The sequence below is a fragment of the Bidens hawaiensis genome, unplaced genomic scaffold, assembly GCF_021521415.1.
Source record: "Bidens hawaiensis isolate Kalapana, Puna unplaced genomic scaffold, B.hawaiensis_p1.1 tig00005680_1, whole genome shotgun sequence".
Lineage (NCBI taxonomy): Eukaryota > Viridiplantae > Streptophyta > Magnoliopsida > Asterales > Asteraceae > Bidens > Bidens hawaiensis.
In genome coordinates, this window is record NW_027491370.1 from 419,851 (window position 1) to 435,867 (window position 16,017).

General features: G+C 41.1%; 1 protein-coding gene across 1 annotated transcript; it reads right to left on the reverse strand.

Annotated features, from left to right (window-relative positions):
• Positions 1-1,490: 1,490 nt before the first annotated feature.
• On the reverse strand, positions 1,491-6,024 carry LOC143630482 (uncharacterized). The gene is made up of 3 exons (XM_077099480.1): positions 5,860-6,024; positions 4,689-5,381; positions 1,491-1,859 (listed from the first exon to the last, which is right to left on the reverse strand). Exons 1-3 carry the CDS (start codon positions 6,022-6,024, stop codon positions 1,491-1,493), a joined length of 1,227 nt encoding a protein of 408 aa, XP_076955595.1.
• Between the last annotated feature and the right edge of the window lie 9,993 nt (positions 6,025-16,017).

Below are 16,017 nucleotides of genomic sequence, written 5' to 3' on the forward strand. Positions count from 1 at the left end.
ATGTTTACTTCTGGTTAAAATAAATACAATGATTTAGTAGTAAAAATCTCACAAGTGAATCCGTGGATCGATACTTGGTTCTTATTGATACCATTCTACATATACGATAGGTATACATCTCTATTTGTGTGATGTTTAGTTAAGATAAAAATCATTTTTGTAAATTTAAAACTAGACATTGTGTGAATCAAACTTTTGAAAAACTTAACAAGTTTTTTCTATACTATCACACACGTATCAGAGCTCGTTTTCAAAGAATTCAAATGGCTGAGAATGCTGGCTCAATTAGCAAACAAGGATTTGTGATGGGTCACGAGCGTCGGCTAAGTGCACCCCAATTGGTATGTCCTCAAACATAATAATTAACCTATTTATTAATAAAAAGAGGGAAATTTACCCAAACAACCATTTGATGACTTTTCTTTGAGGTTTGCAGGTATATAATGATAAACTGGGCAAACCTGCAAGCTCATGTGCTGAACTGATAATCAAATTATTAATGATATGATATTTTGGAATAACTTACCAATGTTTTATTTATCCAAGAAAAATAACTCGAAAACATAGATTACAATCCATACCATGACTCGGTATATATAACCTAACCTATACATGTTAGAATATAACTAGGATTGCTAATAAAACAATTAATTTAGATAATTAATCCAAACTTGATAATTATCTTTGATCCTTAACTAAACTTTACATGCACTCAAATACTTCCCTCATGTATCGCAAGCCACATATAAATAAGGACGGTTCAGTAATTAATTCCAACAATCACCCCTAATTTCCGAACCAGAATAAGGAGATCTTTAACACCGAGCAAACCCCGCATCTCTCTGAAGTTAATCCTTGCAAGAGTTTTTGTCAATATTTCAACTCGTTGCTCTTTGCCATTAATATGCTCAAATTCCAATTCACCATCTTGAACACAGTCCCAGATAAAGTGAAAACGAGATTTGATATGTTTGGTTCGACAATGAAAAACGGGATTTTTCACGAGTGCTATGGCAAACATATTATCAATCTTTAATACCACCTTTTGCAATGCCTTTTCTGTAATCTCTCTTAACAAATCTCGAAGCCACTCGTCTTGACCCGCGGCTGCCGATGCCGCAATATATTCAAGTTCACATGAAGATAAAGCAAATGTACTTTGCTTTTGAGAACACCATGTAATAGGAGCCTCACCATTGTATAACACATGACATGTGGTGCTATGCTCGTCATCTTCATCAATATTGTGACTACTGTCACTAAACCCGAGTAGTAAACCGGTTCCACCTCGACCATACTTAATGCCATAATTTAACGTGCCCTGTATGTATCGCAATATGTTTCACCGCTACCGAATGAGGAACTCTCGGGCTTTGCACTCCAACCGAGTACGCGAAATCGGGTCGAGTATGAACCAAGTACCGAAGGCAACCGACTTGTCGCTGATACTCCGCTACATCTAATTCTGGTTCTGACTCAAACTTTGACATCTAGTCCGTGGGTTGCATAAGACAATAAGTCGTATTGCATGATTGCAAATTAGCCTCTTTCAAAATCTTCAACGCGTAGGATTCTTGTTTAATTGCAATCCTGTCCGCCATTTGATTAACTTCAATCCCCAAATAATAAGATAATTTACCCAAATCGCTCATCTCAAACTTTTCCACCATTTGTTTCTTGAACTCGTTGATTTTTGTCTTATTCGAATCCGTCACCACCAAATCGTCCACATAAATGCCAGCAACTAGAACCGATTTTGGTGTATATTTCTTGTAAACCGCTTGTTCTTTTTCACACCTTTGGATTGTTAGACCTTTAACAATCTTTATAGCTTGGTATTCCAAGCTTGTGGAGCTTGTCTTAGACCGTAAAGAGCCTTAGAATGTTTATAAACTTTTCCCTCATGCCCCGGTTTTTCGAATCCCTCCATTTGTAAAACATATACTTCTTCTTTGAGCTCGCCATGTAAAAACGCGGATTTAACATCAAGATGTAACATCCTACTTTCGGTTATATTAATAAAATAAAGTTCGTTTATTTTATAGCGGGTCGTTATCGGTTTAGTTGAATAGAATACGAGATGGACTTGTGTTGGGTAAATGGATATGGGTTATGGACTTGGGTTATGGAGGAATGAAGGAAAGACCATGGGCTTAAGCCCATGATCAATATATATATATATACCCTTAATCCTCCATTTAATTCATTTACACATATCCCTTACACCTCTCAAACACACACACTTAAGCTCTCTCTCTCTCTCTCTAGCCTCTCTAGCCGAAATATAGAAGAAGAATCGGATCCCGACCCAAGGTATGATAGTATTTTGTTTTATGAGCTTAAATCCGTTAGTTATGGTCACTAAACGACGAGCCGACACCGTTAAACCGTTTAAGTCATGAGATCCAGGTGGATTTGGGTATAAACCGAACCTATGATGAGCTTAGGAGTCACCCTAGCTCAGATCTGGATTGAACGGGACGAAAAACGGTGAAAAACGAGCAAAAACCCGTTTTTCCGGCGAAATCGCTTTTTTCCGGCGGCTTTCCGGCAAAGGCGGCGCCGGAAAGGCGGCGCCGGAATAGTGGTACGAGGATAAGGAATGTCAGGGAATGTTCTGACATCCCCTGACCTAACCCTAGTTCTCTAGGGAGTAATTGACGAATTAGAAGCGATTCGCTAGCTGATTCGTCTAAGGGAATATAACGAACTAGCTTTGATTCGTGTACTAATTCGTTAAGGAAAGATTAGCGAACTAGCATGTCATTCGTTATGGAAATAAGGGCGAACTAGGCCATTCGCTAAGGCCATTCGCTAAGAGAGGGACGAATGAACCCCCTTCGTTATAGGGTTCATTCGTTGACCAGATCAGTTCGTTAAGGTCCAATTCGCTATAAGGACCAGTTCGTTAAGATGCCTGATTCGTTACAAAGGCAGATTCGCTATAATGGCTAATTCGTTATGAATTCCCATTCGTTAAGAACTGAGTGACGAATTAGAACTTTGAAAGAATGACAAAACAGTCCCTGGACTTAGAAAAGAATGATTTAATTACAAATAAACCCTTGAACTTTTAAGTAGCATATTATTCAATGATTCAAAATGCTAATGGAAAATGTGATAAGACAGTTAATGAAAATAAAATTTTTCCAAGCCAGGGGCTCTGCCCCTTGGACCCCGCTAGGGGCTGCCGCCCCTAGAACCCTGCTGCCAGGGGCGCTGCCCCCGGACCCCCGTTCGTTGAGGGTAATGATTAAACTAGAAAGGAGATATGTGTAGTGATAGTTTACTGAAACGTATAATTATTATACAGTTAGTCGTGCACAGCTCAAGAAGGGAATAACCGTAAACGGTGAACGCAACCGCATTGAGGTGAGTTTCTAGCCCCACTTCCTTGTTATGTTTTCAGGGCTGTGTGCATACTCGATGTGATAGTTAATACACTTATCTTAAGTGGTAAGTGTATGCCTTGTATGATTTATGTATGATGATTGTTTGACGGTGCGTGAACGATCTTCGGATATTGCATGTACCGTCAGGTGGTAGTTAAGATATGATTGATAAGTATGATGAAAGATATGATGTATGTATGAATATATGATGTATGCATAATGTATTTATGTTATGATGATGGTACGTGAACGCTCTTCGGATATTGCACGTATTGTCAAGGAAAGTATGTATGAACAGGTACGGTACAGTTACACGAAACAAAGGGACCAGACCCTTATAATATCTGTGATGTTAGGACCAGACCCTAATAATATCTGTGATGTTAGGGACCAGACCCTAATAATATCTGTGATGTTAGGGACCAGACCCTAATAATATCTGTGATGTTAGGGACCAGAACCTTATAATATCTGTGAGGTTATAGGGCGAAAGGCTCTTTAAAACGTATGATTATGTATGTAAAGGAAGTATGAAGGTAAGAATGAAAGTATATGCACTTACGTGTGTATGTAAGAAAGTTAAGAGGTTAAGTATGAAATGTAAGAAGGTATTGTATGATTATGTGATTAACTAGAATTCACTCAGCGTAGCTGACTTTTAGTATGCACGCAGGTGAGTAGGATGAGGCAGCTCGCTTGAGGAGACACGTGGCACTGAATAAGGGGCTGGCATCGGAAGACTCAAGACGTTTAAGTTTAATGTTTTGTTTATTTTGAAAGACAAGATGTTGTTTTAAGACAAGAGGTGTTTTGTTATGAAATGTTTTATGAAGGCTTTTATATTCCGCGAATGTTTTAATTAACTCTGATATTTAGAACGGCGTTTATGAGTAAATCCAACACGAAAGTAGGGCTACCGGTAACGGGGCCTTACACAAGATGGTTTAAATCCCAACCATTACTAGCTGCAAGGGCAATAAGAAGTCTTACGGTTTCGAGTCGAACTACGGGTGCGAACGCGTCTTCGAAATCAATTTCGGGTTGTTGCACGTAACCTTTTGCAACGAGTTGGGATTTATACTTATTAATTGTCCCATTGGCATTTTTTTTATCATAAATACCCACTTGAGCTCAATAATTTTTGCACCGTTCGGCGGGCCGACAAGAGAGCACGTTTTTCTCAATTGACTCGATCTCTTGTTTCATGGCTTGTTCCCAATTAATGTTTCCTTTCTATTGGGAATACGAACAAGGTTCTCGTTCGGTGGTTATTAAATGAATTTCATCACCTCTTACCACCCCATCTTCGATCCTGTAATCGTTTAATCGTAACTGAATCGCACGTGTTCTGGTCGACTTGCAGATCAGATTTTCTGTTGAATTTTGGGTTGTACCGGGGCTGTTTCTATCTGCAACTGAGCTGTTTTGAGCTGCAAATGGGTTGATTTGTTGTTGGGTAGAATCTGGTTGGACTGGCTTAGTTTCGGTTGGATCGGATTGAGCAATACCTGATCCCGTTAGGATGCCGCTGCAGTTTTGTAACTGGACTGACCTATGACTGTTTTCCTGGTCAAAAGTCGACTCAGAATGCTGAGCTGGTGTCTGGGTCATTTCGTTTGTAATAATATATGGACTAATTTCAATAATAAATTCACCCAACTCGAGCTGAATTTTATTTTCCATCCATTCCCAGCTATGTTTCTCGTCAAACCGTACATCTTGACATTCAAATATTTTCTGTTGAGTCGGGCCATACATACGGTACGCCTTAGTATCCTGTTCATTCCCGAAACACACCATCAGACGACTCCAATCGTCGTGTTTTTCCTGATTAATTTTGGGTTCTTTAACAAATCCGACACACCCAAATACAGTTAAGTGTTCGATTGTGGGTTTTCGACTGAGCAAAGCTTCATATGGCGTCATAGCTTTAACCACCCTCGTCGAAACCTGGTTTAGGATGTAGACCGTGTGTCTCATGGCTTCTCCCTAAAATATTTATGGCACGTTCATTATTTTTAACATACACGGAACAACCCCAATAATGGTTTGATTGCATCTTTCTACAACCCTGTTTTGTTGTGGAGAATACGGGGTTGTTAGATGTTTCCGGACTGCACTCGTTTCACACCAGCTATTGAAGTCTTTTGATGTAAATTCATTTCTGCGATCTATTCTGAAGACACCTATTTTGAACCCAACTTCGGCTTGTCTCAAATGCTTGATCCTTCGTCTTTAATAAATAGCACCACATATAGTGGGATAGGTCATAAACAATTAGGAACATATACATATTCCCAACGGGTGTCAATGGTGTTATCGGGACACATAAGTCACCATGAATCAACTCGAGTGGCTTTGTCGCTCGATACTTGGCATGGTCCGGGTATGGTTTGCTCGTTTGTTTCCTTACTAAACAAGAATCGCAAACATTAATAGAATGGGGAATTAATGGAATTTCACATACCATATTTTTCATGCCTAACGCCTTCATTGCCTCGAACTTTAGATGCCCCATCCGCACGTGCCAAAGCCATGCCAGATCATCCAGTTTTGACAATAAACAAACCGGAGCTCCCACAGTTAGCTTAACCATGTACAACCGATTATTTGACTGAAACACCTTTATCATTAATTTTCCCTCACCATCGTGCAAACGTAAATAGTTTTGTTTTATCTGAACCTCACACCCATTCTCGGTTGCTTGGCCGAGACTAATTATGTTGCTTTTTAAACTCGGTATATAATAAACGTCGGATAATACCCGGTGATCTCCAGTCTTTGAAGTAAACAAAATTGTTCCTTTTCCGACTTGTTAGAGCAAATAATTCTGATACCGAGGAAATGTTATTCTTGACGACAGATCTGGATCAATTATCTTTCTGAAGGGTTCCGGAGCTGTGATAGGATCAAGGATCCTCATCACTTATTATTATTAACAATTGTCTCTTGTGTGTAGATTGTTATTTAATGAATGCAACGGCTCTAAGACTCAGTCTACCACCTATTTCGCTACTGGACTCCTATAGCACGTGGTCAAAAGGCACGAAGGAAGAGAGTGGAGAAATGGCGGATTAATAGGAGTTAGTTGTTAGTTGTATTTATCTTTTCTTTATATATCGAGTTTGTGATCAATGCTAGGTCATATAGTTACACTCGTACATACTCTAACTGCTAAGTTCTTTGTAATCACACACACATAGCATTATTGTATTCATTGATCATAAACTCCACCAATTGTAACCTTTTTTTGTGATTAATAAAGTGGTGATAGACGATTTGTCATCACCCGGGGTTTTTTTCCTTTGATCTAAACAAGATCAAGGGGTTTTTCCTCACAACAAATCACGGTGTTTATCTCAATTTCGTTCATACAATTGTTATTGTCATCATAGCACTATATCTCACATTTACATATTTGGACACATTATCCTTAGCATATTTTTATCCAAAACAATTTGGCGCCCACCGTGGGGCAATTGGTGCTATAATCCAGAAAATACCCCATCAATTTTCGACCTTTTCCATCAATACCACTCTCAATGGCCTCTCAGTCAACCTATGCTTTATCAACCATGCCAGCTTCAGTTCCTCTCTCCTCAAGAACTTTTCCACCGATGCCTCCTCCAATATCGGGAAAAACAAGGGCTACTGCTGCTGGGAATAAGACACAACTGTCAGTCTTCCAGAGCTCGAAAACTACCGTTGCCACTTCGGTAGTTAATACTAACAATGATGTTTCTAATATGTTTACACAAGTTAAAGCATACATGGAGAAACAGAACAAGACTAACCAGAGGATCCTTCGGGAGATAGAAGATCTCAAGAGGACTAAGAGACCGGCAGAGGATCAGACTCTTCTAATGCCTAGGATGCTGGATTTCACTACTCCAAGATCCTTGGCTCAACATGCGCAATGATAATCCATCCTTCAACCGGGGTCCATGGTCCAATTAGCTCAAGGATCTTCAACTTTTCAGCAAGGATCATCCATCCTTCAACCGGGGTTTTTGGGTCAATTAGATCAAGGATCCTCAACTTTTCAGCAAGGATCATCCATCCTTCAACCGGGGACCATGGGTCAGTTTGCTCAAGGATCCTCAACTTTCCAACAAGGATCATCCATCCTTCAACCGGGGTCCTAAGGGTCATATCTTCAAGGATCCCTCAATTCTCAACCATTGGGACCCTTTGTCCACAATCAAGGATCCTTCTTCCAGGATCAAGTCAACATCAACGATCCTCCGAGGTCCATAAAAGAGATATAATCCCTATGCAGAAAATAGCTTCGGGTGACCAACTCCTGTAGCAGACGCTTCTTACCTCCGCCACTCTTCTGGAATGCCGACCTTCACACAACAAAGAGGTAACATGTATAATCCTATATCCTTAAATGCTAACCACGGTTCCATACAGGACGCAGGTATCAACCAAGCTATGGCTAAGGAACTGCAGAAACTCAAGGATATGATATCCAACGTACCAGGGGTGATCCGTCCAATTCCTGAGATACCTGAGGGAAGCCATAAGTTATCCAGATTTGCTCCACCAATTTGTGACGCGGAGATCCTAAAACGCTTTCAAACCTCTAACATGAAGGTGTATGACGGGACCACTGATCCTGAGGAGCATGTAGCCCAATACAGGGAAATGATGGAAATTAATCCCATTCCTGAGAGGCTCAAGGAGGCTTGTCTATGCAAAGGTATTGGAGCCACACTATCAGGATCTGCTTTGAAATGGCTGCTAAGTCTTCCTCCCTTTTCTGTTACTTCTTTCTCACACTTAGTTAACTTGTTCAACAATCAATATTTCTGTAGCAGGAAATTTGAAAGGTTAACTAGTGATTTATACCGCGTTATCCAACCCAGTGATGAATCCCTTAGGGTTTTTGTTACAAGATTTGGTAGGGAAGCTCTAGAATTGACATGACTACTGCTGTTGAAGCATTCAAGATGGAAATTCAGAAGGGCTCCCCCTTTTATGATGATATTGTGATGACTCCTTGCAGGACTTTAGATGAAGTAAGGAACAGAGCACTGAGGTTCATACGGCCGGAAGATGACAAAAAGATCCAGGAACGGTTAGGGGCTCAAACGAAGCAAGAATCCCCTGACAAGAATAAAGGATCCTCATACAGAAACAACAATTTGAAGCCATACTCCAAATTCAACAATCAAAACGTTCGAGCTGTTGAAGAAGACGATGATGAGGATTATCCCAGCATTTCAGAATATTGCTTCTCCATAGACACCCATGGCTTGATTTGTGCCATGAAGGATCTAGGGGAGAAGGCAATGTGGCCCCGAAAGAACGAGAAGTCAACCACCTTCAGAGACAAATCCAAATGGTGTGCCTTCCATGAGGATTTTGGCCACATGACGGACGATTGCATTGGTTTGAGGAGGGAAATCGGATACCTCCTAAGCAAGGGCCACTTTAAGGAACGGTTGGGAAGAAAGAAGTCCAGGATCCAGGATCCTGAAGAGGCTCCCCAAAAAGAAACTCCGCCCCCACCAGATGCTCAAGTGATCAACTTCATTTCCGGTGGCTCAGACATATGTGGAACTTCTTTCTCAGCAGCTAAAAGGCTGGCCAAGGAGATCAACTTGGATAACGGGGAACGACCAGTTATATCCACCACCTTGACAACAGACAAAAGGATCTTCTTTGAAAAAGAAGATAAATCAAGCATCTAGGATCCTCATCATGACGGTTTGATTGTTACTTTGTTTATTGCTAACCATTATGTACGCAGGATCCTTGTCGATGGTGGAAGCTCGGTCAACATCATCCAACATGATGTCCTTCAGAAGATGAACATCCCATATTCAGAAATCAACCCAAGGATATCAGTGTTAGTTGGCTTCAGCGGCGAAACCAAGAAGACATTGGGGGACATTAAACTCCCAATATACATCGAAGGGTTAATATCTTACAAAAAATTTTGTGTTATAGATAACCTTTCTTGTTGCAATGTTATTTTAGGCAGGCCTTCGCTACATGGGATGAAGGCAGTGGCCTCTACTTACCATCAATGCATCACCCGGGGTTTTTTTTATTTTGATCTGAACAAGGTCAAAAGGTTTTTTCTCGCAACAAATCACTGTATTTTCTCCATTTTTGTTCATATGATTGTTATTGTCATCGTAGCACTAGACCTCACATTAACAGATTTGGATACATTATCCTTAGCTGATTTTTATCCAAAACAATTTGGCACCCACCGTGGGGCGATTGGTGCTATAATCCATATTATTCCTATCACTTTCAACCTTTTCATACCCATATCACTATCAATGGCCTCTCAATCAACCTCTGCTTCATCAACTATGAAGTCTACGGTTCCTCTCTCATCAAGGACGTTGTCTCCGATACCTCCGCCAATCACGGGAGCACCTCTGCCTGCTGCTGCTGGAAGCAACACACAGCTGCCAGTCTTCCAGAGCTTAAAAACCGTTGTTGCTGCGCCGGTGGTTAATACTAACAGTGATGTTTCATCTATGTTTTCGCAGGTTAAAGCATACATGGAGCAGTAGAACAAGACCAACCAGAGGATCCTTCGTGAGATAGAAGATCTCAAGAAAACTAAGAGGCCAGCGGAGGATCACACTCCCCTGATGCCCAGAATGCTGGATTTCACCAGTCCAGGATCCATGGTTCAGTTCACACAAGGATCATCTATCCTTCAACAGGGGTCCATGGGTCCACAGACTCAAGGATCCTCACTGTTTCAGCAAGGATCATCTATCCTTCAACAGGGATCCATGGGTCCACAAACTCAAGGATCCTCATACTTCCAGCAAGGATCATCTATCCTTCAACCGGGGTCTATGGGTCAACTAGCTCAAGGATTCTCAACTCTCCCACAAGGATCACCCATCCTTCAACCAGGATCCTCTGGGTTGTATCACCAAGGATCCTATAATTCCCAACCTCAAGGATCCTTATTTTAGAATCAAGGATCCTCAGGAGTTCAACATCAACGATCCTCTAAAATCCATGAAGGAGATATAATCTCCATGCAAACCATATATTCTGGAGGACCAACTCCTATTGCAAACTCCTCTTATCCCAGCTACTCATCCGGGATGCCTACCTTCACCCAGCAAAGAGGTAACTCGTATGATCCTATATCCTTTAACGCTAACCGTGGTTCCATGCAGGATGCAGGTATCAACCAAGCTATGGCCAAGGAACTACAAAAGCTCAAGGATATGATATCCAGTGTTCCCGGGGTGATACGTCCAATCCCCGAGATAACGGAGGGAAGCCACAAGTTATCCCGATTTGCTCCACCTATCTGTGATACTGAAATCCCGAAGTGATTCCATACCCCCAACATGAAGACTTATGATGGGACCACTGATCCTGAAGAGCACGTTGCACAATATAGGGAGCGTATGGAGATCAATCCGATTCCTGAAAGGCTCAACGAGGCTTTTTTGTTCAAGGGCATCGGATCTACACTCACAGGATCAGCATTAAAATGGCTGCTAAGTCTTCCTCCCTTTTCAGTTACTTCTTTTTCACATTTAGTTAACTTGTTCAACATCTAATTTTCCTGTAGTAGGAAATTTGAGAAGTTAACTAGTGATTTATACCGAGTTATCCAACCTAGTGATGAATCCCTTAGGGATTTTGTTACGAGGTTCGGCAGGGAAGCTCTAGAAATCCCTAATCTTGACATGGCTACTGTTGTTGAAGCATTCAATATGGGACTTTAGAGGGGCTCCCCTTTTATGATGATCTTGTGATGACTCCTTGCAGATCTCTAGATGAAGTAAGAAATAGGGCACTCAGATTCATACAGTTGGAAGATGACAAGAGGATCCAGGATCGTTTGGGGAATCAAACAAAACAAGAATCCTCTGACAAGAAGCAACGATTCTCGTTCAAGAACAACAACTCGAAGCCCTACTCCAAATTCAACAATCAAAACGTTCGAGCTGTTGAAGAAGAGGATGATGATGAGGACTACCCCAGCATTTCGGAATATTGTTTCTCCGTGGATACCCATGGCTTAATTTATGCCATGAAGGATCTAAGAGAAAAAGCAAGGTGGCCCCGAAAGAACGAGAAGACAACCACCTTCAAAGACAAGTCTAAATGGTGTGCTTTCCACGAAGATTTTGGCCACATGACAGACGAGTGCATTGGCTTATAGAGGGAAATCGGATACCTCCTGAGCAAGGGCCACTTCAAAGATCTCTTGGAAAGGAAGAAATCCAAGATCCAGGATCCTGAAGATCTTCCATAGAAAGCAACACCACCACCACCACCAGATGCTCACGTGATCAACTTTGTCTCCAGAGACTACGACATATTTCGAACTTCTTATCCTAAAGAAGAATTCAAGTTGGATGGTGAAAGAAGACCACTCATCCCTACTACTAGAATAGTTGATAAGAAAATCTTCTTCGATTCGAGTATCCGAGATCCTCACCAGGATGACCTAGATGTGCGAATGGTCAATTTCATCTCTGGAGGATCAGACAAACGTGGAACTTCCTTCTCCGCAGCAAAAAGGCTCGACAAAGAGATCAAATTGGATAACGGAGACCGGCCAATAGTATCCACCACTTTGACGACAGACAAAAGGATCATCTTCGATGAGGAAGACAAACTAAACATCCAGCATCCTCGCCATGACGGTTTGATTATTACTTTATTTATCGCTAACCATTATGTACGCAGGATCCTAGTTGACGGTGGGAGCTCGGTCAACATCATCCAGCATGATGTCCTTAAGAAGATGAACCTTCCAGATTCCGAGATCGTCCCTAGAACATACTTTCTTGTTGCAATGTTATTCTAGGCAGGCCCTGGCTACATGGAATGAAGGCGGTGGCCTCAACTTATCACCAATGCATCAAACTACCTACTCTGTAGGGAGTTGTGAGGATAGATGGTGACCAGGTGGAGGCCAAGAATTATTATTCCTCATCAATGAAGCCAAAAGCCAAGCAAACTTTAGCATAGCAACCACAGCAATATCCTAGGGACGTGCTGGAAGCACGGGAGAAAGACTTAAAGAAAGTATCCTTGGACCCTGAGAATCCAAATGTAAAGGTGTTCCTAGGATCCAGTATTCCCAACAAGATCGAGGAGGATTTGGTATCCTTCTTAGAGCAAAGAAAATCTACCTTTGCCTTTAAACATTCAGACATGACAGGTATTCCAAAGGAGGTAATCACTCATAAGCTCGGCCTTGATTTATCTATTAAACCCGTTTATCAGAAGCGAAGGAAATTCGCTTCTGAGAGGAACAAGATCATACAAGAAGAATTTGAAAAACTTCTTAAGGCCGGTATGATCAGAGAGGTTCAATATCCTCGATGGTTAGCTAATGTGGTTGTAGTTTCAAAAAATAATGGAAAGTGGAGTGTATGCGTTGATTTTACAGATTTAAACAAGGCATCTCCCAAGGATCCTTTCCCATTACCAAATATAGACTCCATGGTAGATGCAACGGTGGGACATGAAATGCTTACCTTCATGGATGATTCCTCTGGATTTCAACAATTTCAGATGGAACCATCTAATCAAGAGGATACCGTATTCATGACTCCTATCGGCATATATTGTTATATTGCTATGCCATTTGTACTAAGAAATGCAGGGGCAACATATCAAAGACTGGTCAACATGATATTCAAGGATCAGTTGGGCAAAACCATGGAAGTCTATATAGACGACATGGTGGTGAAGTCAAAAAAGGCTGAGGATCACCTCAGGGATCTTGAAGAAGCTTTCAATATCCTTGACCAGTATAACATGAAACTGAACACGTCAAAATGCCACTTTGGTGTTAAGGCTGGAAAGTTTCTAGGATATATGGTGACTAAAAGAGGAATTGAAGCAAGCTCAGAACAGATTGAAGCCATAATCAACCTAAAGTCGCCTGCAAACGCCAAGGATGTCCAAAGGCTCACGGGAAGAATAGCTGCTCTCAACAGATTCATCTCAAGATCCTCCAAGAAATGCACAGACTTCTACGACATTCTTAGAAAGAATAAGAAGTTTGAATGGACGGAAAAGCATGAGGCTGCACTCAAAGCCTTGAAGGATTACTTATCCTCAGCTCCAGCTCTGATGAAGCCTGTGGATGGAGAATCCTTATATCTATATCTAGCAGTGTCAGGTAATGCAATAAGTGCCGTCCTGGTCAAGGATCATGAAGGTGAAAAACACCCAGTGTACTATGTAAGTAAGAGTCTTTTAGACGCAGAAGCCATGTATTCTCATTTAGAAAAGTTAATCCTTGCTTTAATTATGGCTTCTACTAAATTAAGATATTATTTTGAGACTCATACTATTATTTTGAGAACTAATTATCCTGTTAAGAATGTTCTTAGAAAGACAGAATTGTCAGGTAGGATGGCTAAGTGGGCATTAAAGCTGAGTGCATACGACATTCAGTATGAGCCTAGAACAGCTATCAAATCGCAGGCACTTGCAGACTTTGTGGTTGATTTCAGCAGTGACATGCAGAAAGAAGCCGACTTGGAGGTTCAGCAACTAGATGCAACCAAGGATCCTTGGATCCTCTTCACAGATGGAGCATCCAATGTAAGAGGAACGGGATTGGGCATACTACTGAAATCTCCACAGGGGGACATAATACCCCAGTCCATTGCATGTGCGTTTCAAGCTACCAACAATGAGGCAGAGTACGAAGCACTCATCGCAGGTTTACTTTTAGCTAAAAGCATGAGGATCAGGTATCTTCAAGTTTATATGGATTCTTTACTTATAACTAACCACTTTAACGGTTCTTATACCGTAAAAGGTGAGAATATGATCAAGTATTTAGAAATTGTGAAGGAATTGGCAAAATCCTTTGAAATGTTTAGTATAGTACAGGTACCAAGAGAGGAAAATGTTGGGGTAGACGCCTTAGCGAATTTAGCCTCATCCTTGAAAATTCCAGAAGATACGAAGATCCCAATTATCCACATACTCTCGCCAGCAATAGGAGAGCAAGAAGTTGGGGAAATAACAAGTGACAAACAGATTGTACTTTGGGATCCATTATCCTCAGACAACCAAGGATCCTGGATCCTCCCAATCAAGAAGTACATTCAGACTGGAGAGATCCCATCTATGGAGAATCCGAAATCCTTCAAACTCAAGGTATCACAATATATTTTACTAAATGATATGCTATACAGAAAATCGCTTGCAGGTCCATACTTAAGGTGCATAGAGGATCCTGAAATCCAAGAAGTACTTAAAGATTTTCACGAAGGAGATTGCGGCAACCACACAGGGGGAAGAGCATTATTCTCTAGGATACTTAGGACTGGGTACTTCTGGCCGACGATGAAGAAGGATGTAGTAGAGTATTCGAAGAAGTGTGATGCCTGCCAAAGGCATGCAAATATCCTTCATCAACCAGCAGAACCAATGTATCCTATATCCTCTTCATGGCCTTTCATGAAATGGGGAATGGATATTGTGGGTAAGCTACCAAAGGCACCAGGTGGAAAGGTCTTTATGCTTGCCACGATGGACTACTTCTCTAAATGGATAGAAGCAGAAGCATGCGTACAAGTCCGAGAAAGGGAAGTTATATCTTTTATTAAAAGGAATATTATAACTAGATTTGGTATTCCTTCTGAGATTATATGTGATAATGGTTCTCAATTTATTGGGAAAAGAAAAATTAACTTTTGTGACAGCCGGGGCATAAAGATGATTACTTCAACTCCAGTGCATCCTCAAGCTAATGGTCAAGTGGAGTCTAGAAACAAAATCATCATCAACAATTTAAAGAAGAAGTTAGGAACCAAGAAGGGTAAATGGGCTGAAGAACTGCCATATGTTCTTTGGGCCGACAGGACAACACCCAAGAATGCAACGGGCCAGACACCCTTCTCACTGGTGTTTGGATCAGAAGCGGTAATCCCTACAGAGATGGTGGTTTCTACAGCCAGAACAAACATCCGTGATCCTGAGGTCAATGAAGAAATCCTTCTTGAAGAGTTGGATACTATTGAAGAACTCAGAGACCTAGCCAAGTTCAGAATGGCAGCATATCAACAAAGGGTAGCTAGGGCATACAACAATAATATCAGGATCAGAAGATTTCAAGAAGGAGATTTAGTTTTGAGGAATGCCTTTCAAAACACAACCAATCCGGCTGATGGGAAGTTAGCATCCAAATGGGAAGGTCCTTATCTGATCGAGTCGGAGGCGGGAAAGGGGGCATATCATTTGCTCACTATGGAAGGCAACATGTTACCAAGAGCATGGAATGCTATCCACCTCAAGAAATACTTTCTCTGATTAGGATCAAGTATCCTCTAAGGATTGAGTATCCTTAAAGGATCAAGGATCCCCAAAATTGGTAATACCTATCTGATCATTTATCCTTTTAAATTTCTTATTACTCATATAAGGATAACGTATTCTTAACATTTTTGTTTCTTCCAAGTTTTAAGTATCAATGCAGGATATTAATAAGATGTGTAATAGCCAAGAGGTTGGCCACCTCTCCTTTATATTTAAGGTACTTTACTATTTTCCGTGGCCTAGCCCATGATTGGGTATGACCCCCGATGGTTTAATCCCCTAAGGTTTAAAGGTTTTCACCTTTCTTATAAATTAGAGTTTCTACACT

Excerpts from the sequence above, each read along its gene's own strand:
- LOC143630482 (XM_077099480.1), bottom strand. The coding sequence starts at position 6,024 with ATGATAAAGGTGTTTCAGTCAAATAATCGGTTGTACATGGTTAAGCTA. Across the intron at positions 5,382-5,859 it reads CGTTAGGCATGAAAAATATG|GGAGAAGCCATGAGACACAC; the intron begins GTATGTGAAATT and ends TAAATATTTTAG. Across the intron at positions 1,860-4,688 it reads ACAGGATCGAAGATGGGGTG|ACAAGCTCCACAAGCTTGGA; the intron begins GTAAGAGGTGAT and ends TTACGGTCTAAG.